Source organism: Mus caroli, chromosome 4 (genome assembly GCF_900094665.2).
Source record: "Mus caroli chromosome 4, CAROLI_EIJ_v1.1, whole genome shotgun sequence".
NCBI classification, from domain to species: Eukaryota; Metazoa; Chordata; class Mammalia; order Rodentia; family Muridae; genus Mus; species Mus caroli.
In genome coordinates this window covers 51785983-51795323 of record NC_034573.1, presented here as the reverse complement: position 1 = coordinate 51795323, position 9341 = coordinate 51785983, and the positions used below count along the sequence as shown (strand labels likewise).

General features: G+C 39.8%; 1 protein-coding gene across 7 annotated transcripts in view; it reads right to left on the bottom strand.

The window, feature by feature from the left end:
* Positions 1 to 3527: 3527 nt before the first annotated feature.
* The window catches only part of Musk (muscle associated receptor tyrosine kinase), an 85995-nt gene continuing 80181 nt past the window's right edge, over positions 3528 to 9341 (bottom strand). For 3 of the 7 annotated variants that reach the window (XM_021159727.1, XM_021159729.2, XM_021159730.1), the window contains 2 exons: positions 8085 to 8233; positions 3528 to 4809 (listed from right to left, as the gene is read on the bottom strand). In XM_021159727.1, the coding sequence (XP_021015386.1) occupies positions 4127 to 4809; positions 8085 to 8233 (832 nt within the window). In that variant the 3' untranslated portion in view covers positions 3528 to 4126. The remainder of the gene's footprint in view (positions 4810 to 8084; positions 8234 to 9341) is intronic. The other 4 variants (XM_021159731.2, XM_021159732.2, XM_021159728.1 and 1 more) reach the window with 3 other exon arrangements.

Below are 9341 nucleotides of genomic sequence, written 5' to 3'. Positions count from 1 at the left end.
ATCATTTTCCAGTGGATAAGAGCTGATAACAATAACACAGAAATCTAGTGTATATATTTTAACATGATAGCAAATTTTCAAATATGTAAGAAAAAATTTAATGCTTTATAAAGTGCTTTCATGAAGCAATGAACAAGTGATACACTCAACAGGAAAATATTAGTGTCTCACAAATCATAGCTGTCCCCCAAACACTGAGAGATATTTAACATAACCGGTATCCAAATGATGTAAGTGCAAGCTGCATGAAGTATTCTAGGCGACCATGTGGTCAGTGGTCACAATGCTAATGCACTTAGCATTGGTGAGGCCAAAAGAAATGGGCTCTGCCATCTGTCTGGAAGATAGATGCATTAGTAAATTAATCAAGAGGTGTAATATGTTCAAAATCATTAAAGTACAAGTACCCTTTAATCTAGAAATTCCACTTCCGGGAGTGATATCTAAAGAAATTACTTAAGAAAAATGCTCATGATATCTAGCAACAAAGATTATGAAAGATTATATTTTATTATGAAAAATATATATAAGCCTAATTCCAACAATGGATTACTATATTATGAAACTGATAAATTCATAAATACTATGCAATTATTACAAGTAGTGTTGTACATGGATCGTATTATATCGAATACGTTAGGGTTGATATAGACCATATTAGATAATAAGGATGCAGTTCAAACCTGTTTGGCAGAATCATTCTGTCTGTTTAGCTTTAATTTATTTCCTGTCTGTCTGTATATCTATCATCTATCAATCATCTGCTGACCAATCTATATAGCTTTCATTTCTCATTTATACACCTAACTGTAACTGTATACATCTATCTATCTATCTATCTATCTATCTATCTATCTATCTATCTATCTATCATCTATCATTTCTATCTATCATCTATCTATCTATCTATCTATCTATCTATCTATCTATCATCTATCATCTATCATCTATCATCTATCATTTCTATCATCTATCTATCTATCTATCTATCTATCTATCTATCTATCTATCCATCTATCTATCATCTATCTTCTATTATATGTCTACCTCCCTTATCTATGCATTGATAAATGGTGAAAGAATATTTTTCTATATTAAAATTAATAAGCGGTAGCTGGTGTTTCTTCATCCTTACAATGGTTTATTATTATTGTGAAATGTATGCCATTAATGTACTTTGCTTGTGATTTTTTCTTTTCACAAGAAATTATTACATTTACAAGAAGAAAGCAACATTTAAGGTAAAATATATATATCTACTTTCTCTTTTATTTAAAGTATAACAGAACTCTAATACACTTTTTATAAAATAAACCTTATATTTCAATTCTAAAATGAATACAATTAGAATGTAGGTAGCTACTTAAATAAAATTATAAATGCTCTAAGAAAAAGAAAACGTCAATTTTCACTTTTGCTGAGTTTTGCTAAGTGTACCGTCATAGCTAGCCTGGAATTTGTGCTCTTTCCTGGCTAGGCTGTCAAGTGTTGAGACGAAAGGCTTGTGCTGCCATGCCTAGCTCAATTTCACCCTTGATTTTAAAAAATAAAATAAAAATGGCATTCTCTTTTTTATTTAAGACATAGAATATTGGGTGGGTTGACTTGTTGCCAAACAAGGGTGAGGACCCAAGTTCAGGTCTCCAGAACCCACATCAAGCCTGATGCGGTAAATGGTCTCCAAGCTTCTACAGCAACATGGAGGAGGAGACAGGAGAATGCCCAGGCACTCCAAAGTCAGCTAGGCTAGCACACACAGCAACAAAAGCAAGAGACTTTGTCTCAAACAAGATAGAAGATGAAAACCAACACTAGAGGTTGTTCTCTGATCTCTCCGTGTGCATTATGACACTGCACCATGCGTGAGTCTGTGTGTGTGCATATACACATACCCACAGAAAATCGATACAAGAATATTCATTTTCTATCATAGCAAGTGCTTAATTTTACAAGTTATCATGGTCAACGGAACTATGGAAACATTTCTGGAGACTGAGAGAGTATGACAACGTAACAAAAGTTTTATTTTTATTATTTTAATGATGCATTGTGTATGTGTATCTGTGTATGGGTACATGCACATGAGTGCAGGTGCCCTTGGAGGCCAGGAACGTTGGATCCCCTGGGACCTGATATTACAGGTGGCTGTCAGATGGGTGGTGAGAGCCGAACTCCAGTCCTAGCGAGAGCAGTATGTGCTTTTAACCACTGAGCCATCTCTCTGCTCCAATAACAGAAATTTTAATATTGTGCATGCCATGTGGTCCATACATTTCCTTCTTTAGAGATATTTAGAGATGTGTACAAGTGTGGGTGATCAAAATACTGTTTATGATGATAAAAATTAGCAGAACTTCACATGTTCAAAATCTAAGATCAATTAACCTATGGGATATCCGTAAAGTTGATATTATTCAGAATTTATGTTAACTTTTAGAATAACGACATTAACAGATTAATAATAAGCTATGAAGTGATGGAAAGTTGATTTTTTTCCTGCTCAGTTCCAATACATACTAGGGAATGTGTTTGAGAATCATGTTCAAAATGACCTGGTATTCTTGCTGTGTTTGGCATCTGGGCACTGACATAGACTTGCTTGTGACTTACTGATACTGTGCTGCGTTTGGTAACATGCATCTCCTTTTATGTTGCTATAGCGAGTCCACAGTGTGAAAAATATTTGTTCAGAGAAGAAAATGATACTGGACCTATGTTATTATATTATAGCAAACTGTAACCAGCTAATGGTCTAATACTTAGTGATTATAAAATCACTAAGTAAATAATTTAATGATTTTAACTAAAAATGCAATTAGAACTCATGCTGAGACAACCATGCCATCTATTGGATGTTTAGATGGACTTAAATTGTTAATACTAGAATTGGCTTTCTTCCTATTCATTGAAAACCTTTAGGAAAATAACAAGGCATACAGTGTAGGCTCAAAACCACATAGGGATTATAAATCATGTCCATGGAGTCCTTATGTGTGTGGGGAGGTCTTCACTGAGAAATTTACGCACTGGGGGACCTGAGTCCAGGATTCACTATGCAGAAGCTACGAAGCCGCACACTGCTAATTGTATGACCAATCAACCAAAAATGCCTTGTACAGATAGCACATCAGAATGCACAAAAACATTCCTTGTGAAATAGCATGGAGCCACAAAGCTCCTTGCAATCCAACATTACACCTCATGCTTTACAGTAGTTAGTGGTCTGTGGCATCAGAATTACTGTATGGCAAATTCAAGAGCTGACAGAAGGAAAAGGTGATACTTGACAGAGGTTAAAAAAATGTATTTGTAACTTATTTTAATGAAGATGTGCCAATACAGTTCTCAAAGAAAGAAGCAGACTAACTGATACATTATGAAATATTTTTTTTTTCTAGGGAAAAAAAAAAAAAACCAAACCAACAGGAGGAATGAGGTGAGTCACATCCATGATGTGTGCACACCAAGGAAGGACCTCTGGAGGACAGCCAGGAAACGGAGCCAGGAATTGCAGTCAGCACAGAGCCTGCAGGCTTTCCACTTTTTATTCTTCAAAAGTCTATCAGTAAAATAGATACTCAATTCCAGAATGCAAATACAACATTACAGATTCTGTGCAAGGAAGAAGTAAACACCAGCAAGACCCTGCCACGTGTTGCGTCTTGACTGGCGGAAGAATGGATTCCTATCTTTAGTTTTCAGTCCTTTACCTAAATATACACAAAGACACATTGCTTTTGCAATGGGCAGGATGTCTTCTGTTAAAAATGAAGTTGCCCATCCAGGTTTGGATTCAACCTAAGCATAGCAGTCTGGCTCTGACGGATTATGTAGGAAGGTAACCGGGGATGTTCTTATTATGCAATATGTATTAGAAACTGTCCCTGTGAGGGAGAGGAGCTACCTGCTGTCCTCTTTCCTAGCCTGTATCTCCAACTACCTATTTCGATGTGACTCTTTAACCCTGTGGGTTATTCACCATCTGTTTCTCCTGGCAAACAATCAACTGGCACGTGATGTCTGAGTTAAACTCCTCCTATCTGGTCTTACAGGGCCTCTGCTGTAGGGTTCCTCCAGCTCACAGTCTGAAAAGAGCCTCCTGGGTGTTGTTTGAGAATGGTCAACTTTAGACACCCACCGTTCCCTCTGCTCTCTCGCACATGCGCTGCAGGATCCTGTGGATACTGCAGAAGCTGGGTCTATCAGCAGGCAGCTTGCTCCAACACAGGCGCATGAGGTTGTACAGTTCCAAGGGGCAGTTCTCAGGGCAGGCGAGGATGTTGCCATCTCTCACATAGTAAATGACCTCCTCGTGGGCCATTCCATAGTAGGGCTGCAGCCCATAGGAGAAGATCTCCCAGAGGACCACACCATAGGCCCATACATCCGACTCCGTGGTGTAGCGGTTGTAGAAGATAGACTCGGGCGGCATCCAGCGGATAGGGATGGCGTCGTTTCCATCAGCTTTGTAGTAGTCTGCAGAATAGATGTTCCTGGAGAGGCCAAAGTCTGCAATTTTCACCACCATGGTCTCCCCAACCAGGCAGTTCCTGGTAGCTAAGTCCCGGTGGACAAACTTGCGCTCTGAAAGGTAGGCCATGCCAGCTGCCACCTGCCTGGCAATGCAGAGCTGTTCTGCACAGGACAGTGGTGGAGGACCAGGGCTAGACACTCGAGCCCTCGTGGACAGGTCACTGTGGCTGAGGCTGCACACAGTGTGCGGGGACATGCTTCGGAGGAACTCATTGAGGTCACCATAGGCCATATATTCAAAGAGCAGACACATTGGCTTCCCAACAGCACACACACCTGCGGTTAAAACATTATCATAGTTAGACCGAGTCTATCCACAAGGAAAGAATACTCCAAAAATCAAAGGACCAGACTAGAAAGGATGGTGTCTCACTTATTATGGACGGTGTTAGTCATACTCTGACTCCCACGTCTTTACTTAAACATCCCCTGTTATCTAGTAAGAGTCCGTGTATTCCTTTTCTTTCCTGACTCTTCGATTCTTAACTTTTCCCTCTGTTACCTTCCCACATTTACTACCACCTGACTTCATGCTCATTCATTGTATTAGCGATGTTCCCCAACATTTTATCTCTTGGAATAGAGAGAACATGCCCCCTGATTGTTTGAATCACTCAGACTAGCCAGGTATCTGGACAGCAGATGCACAGTAACACATGGCAAGTAGATTCAGGAATGGGTACTTGCTGGGAATGTGTGAGGCAATGGTTCTGTTTAGATAGCTGAGCAGTGAGAACGAGGAAGATCTACCACACTGAGGAAGAACAATTAGAACAATCCAAGGATCTTAGAGGACATTCTTAGGTGGTGTCTGAAATTTAGATTATTATCCTTGATGCTCATTCTCTAAGGAAAGTAATGCTTATATACGCAGAGTTTCACACATAAGTGTCAGGACGGCATTTGAAAAACCTTAGCATATTTCTATATATGAGAAAACTATATATGAAAAAAATGAGCTTACACCATGAAAACTGGTAGGCCTAATTCCACATCACAGTAAAAATAGACAGATTTATGTTGTGGATAGCCCTGGGGCTAGTTATATTTGATGTTAATTTCATTCTCCTGCAGTGGTTGTTAACAAGGAATGAGTCAGCACTCAGTGATTTCCTGTAAACCTGTTCCCTACCTTAATTTGTAAAATTAAGGAGAGTTGATGATTGGGCAGATAAAAGGGAAGGTGGAGCAGAAGGTGGGAGAGAAGAAGGAGAAAATGGAAGAGGGAGAGGATGCAGAGGAGGAGGAAGACAAAGATGAAGAAGAGTGGAGCAGAAGCCCATGGTCTGGAGAATCAGCATGTAATCATATTAACTGTGTCGTGTTTTCATTGCTGGGGCACATTTGGGAGGAGACATTAACCACAACACATTTTAATTTTTTTTAAGGGAAAAATTAGAAGTCTCAGTTTGCAAGAAAGAAGAGAAATAAGGAATAGGGACTTTTAAAGTTACGTTTGTAATTCAAAGGATTTTAGCAGACAGTATATACATTAAAGAGGAAATCAAGAGTTGGTCACACTTCCCAGTGCCTCTTACAGTCTCTTTTCTGGTCTTGTCAGTAATCATTTACCTGTACTATTAGATGGCCTTGATGTTGTTACACTAGTTAAATTTGATTTGAAAGAATTCTTATATTAGAAAGCCCAAGACAACATATTCCTTGCAAGAGAAAATGGTGTGTGTGTGTGTGTTTGCAAGAGAGAGACAGAGACAGAGAGACAGAGGACAGAGAGAGACAGGGAGACAGAGAGAGAGAGAGAGAGAGAGAGAGAGAGAGAGAGAGAGAGAGAGAGAGAGAGAGAGAAAGAGAGAGAATGATAGAGTCTTATGACTGTCCTCAAATCTACTTGGAGGCAATTGTGTCTTTGAAGTCCTGATCCTTCTTCTACCTCTAGGCACTGGGATTACAGATACTATGAGTCAATCCTAGTTCTTGTTGGGTAATAAATTTGAGAGACAATCTTACCAGTGATGTAGAAACACAGTAAGCAGTAACCACAAGTCAGTGTACTCACTGTACCTGGCTTGAGCTGGTATCAGCCCAGGGGACCAGGGATGTTGTAAAGTTGCAGACACATATACAAATGTATCAACAGTTGAGGGAACAGTTCAAATTCTTTTGCAACAAAATAGTGTCTCAGTTTGGCTCTCATTGTGGATCATTGCCAAGGGCTTTCAAGTTAAACAAAAGTTTTAAAAAGAAACATGCTATCTGTCTCTTTTAAACTCTGTTGTTATATTCTCTGAGCCCCATCAGTGGTGAATGGGAGGTTTAGATCAATGCAGTAGAAGGGAGCTGGCTTACCCACTGTGTTTTCAACTCTACTGGAAAGTTCTAGCTCACGATTCTTGAAGGAACGTCCTTTCACTATCCTCACTCCGAAGTTCAGCCAAAACATGGCTTGTCTTCTCCTCGCCACCCTTTCTTGTGGCACAACTCCCATCTGCTCTCTCTGGAGATTATTTGGCTCCACCTCTGAACTCCACACCGACCCCAGTCCCTCTCACTACCTTGCCACCACTCCCTGGCCTGTACCAACGTCCTTCTGCACATGGAAAGACAACACTCCCCATCTCCTTGTTTCCACCATCCCCCTTCAACAATTCAGACATAGACTTTTTGGGGGGTGGGGGTGGGGGGGACTGTCAATCACTTCATGCTATGGCTTGGCACTTCATGGCTTAGACTTTATACTGATTCCCATTTTAAAAGCCAGGGTTTTTTTTTTTTAATTTTTGAGATTATACTACAATTATATAATTTCCCCTTCTTACTCTCTTTCATGGTCTCTGTCTTCATTGTTATTACATACATATATGTCCATGTATAGAATACAAATGTATTCCTAAATACAACCTGGTCATTCTGTACAATGTTACTTGTATAAATGTTTTCAGGACTGACCAGCTAGTACTGGAAAAGACTTGGTGAGCTCTTCCCTGAGGAAGACTAATTCTCCCATTCATGGTCATTTTGGTTCTTTGTATGAAGGCCTAGTAGGATCCTCCAATCTCTCCACTGCATTTACTAGCTGATCTAGTCTTACATAACTCTCAAGCAAGCCCCATCACTTTTCCATTTCTTCTTCTTCTTCTCCTCCTCCTCCTTCTTCTTCCTGCTCCTCCTTCTCTGTCTCTGTATATGTATATGTTAATGTTTGTGTGTAAAGATATATGTATGTGCAGGCACATGTGTACATGTATGAGTGTGGAGTATGGACACTGATGTCTAGTGTCTATCTTAATTGCTCCCCACCTTATTTTTTTTTTTTGAGACAGAGTCTCTCCCTGATCCTGAAGCCCACCAGTGTCACTAGGCTGGCTGACTTCAAGGCCCAGGGACTTCATGCATGAAGTGTCCATGGAGCCAACATGAGGGCCTGAGTTTGGATCCCAGCACCCATGTAAAGGCCTGGCACAGTAACACATGCCTGTAAGTGCCAACACTAGGAGGGTTGAAGTCCCTGGATAAATACATAAGAGACAAAAAGAGAAGTTTAGAAACCCTCTTGTCTGAGGAGCAAACTATCCTCTGTTATGTTTCCATACCTAAGAGTTTCACAATGTTGGGGTTGTCAAACTCTGCCATGAGGGCCGCCTCCCTCTGAAAGTCTGCTTGCATGTCTGCAGAGGCCTCTTCCTTAAGCATCTTCACGGCCACCATCGTGAAAGGTTCATAAGGCAGCAAGCCTGGGGCCCTGATGGACAGACCAGAGATGGTGGTGTTTTAACCCCTGTGAATATGTTTATTCACATCTATACACCCCATATGTATTCAGCCTTTTCCAGAGTCATAAAGCGAAGCAAGACAATAACAGTAAGTCATGCTTACATTTCTTGATGCAAATAAGAAATTCACTAGTTATTCTTAACACAGGCTATGTTTGACAATTACTTACCAGCTAGAAAACACACACATACACACACACACACACACACACACACACACACACACAGACAGAGAGAGAGAGAGAGAGAGAGAGAGAGAGAGAGAGAGAGAGAGAGAGAAAATTGGAATTGTAACCCCCTACTGGTTAGCCTGAATCCAAATTCTTAAGCTCAGAGACTATGGCTGACTGCTTGTCTGTCTTCCCTCAACACAGGGTAAAGTTGTATCTTGCCAATTGCACAGTAAGTGTGTGAAATTTCACTTTAAATGTAATCTCAATATCAAGGCTACTTTAAGTGGAAGTAGGATGACATCTGCTCAAGGATGAGAGTGACCACTGGTGATTAAACCCAAGCCCATATCCGGTTGCACAGCTAAATAATTGTCTGTGGGTCTGTGTCCACACAGAGTAGGTATTTTACCCCATTTTAAACAAAATGGGCAAAGATTGTATTAATATAGACCCCTTTCCTGAACTCACTGAGGTTTTGAATTTTTACATTACCCTTTGTTTGGTTATTCTATAAATGTCTATTTAATGTCCATAGAAGTCAAACTTGAGTTCCTAAACACTAATTCCAAGGAGTCCGTAAATGAAGCAGAAAATAATGAGAGAGAAAAAAGAAGTAAATACGGATTATTATCAGAGCAATGTAAGAAATTATGGTTAAAACATGAAAATTATTTTCTAGAAAGAAATGATGATTGGATTACTAGTAATTTCTAATAAACTACTCATGAGATTTCCTATAAATTATACATTTATATTCAGCAAACTACATTTTTTTCTAGACATGCTACTTTCTAGTGGAAGGGGGAACATTGATCCATCCCATAATCAGCTTCCAAACGCTGACACCATTGCATACACTAGCAAGATTTTGCTGAAAGAATCCTGATATAGCTGTCTCTTGTGA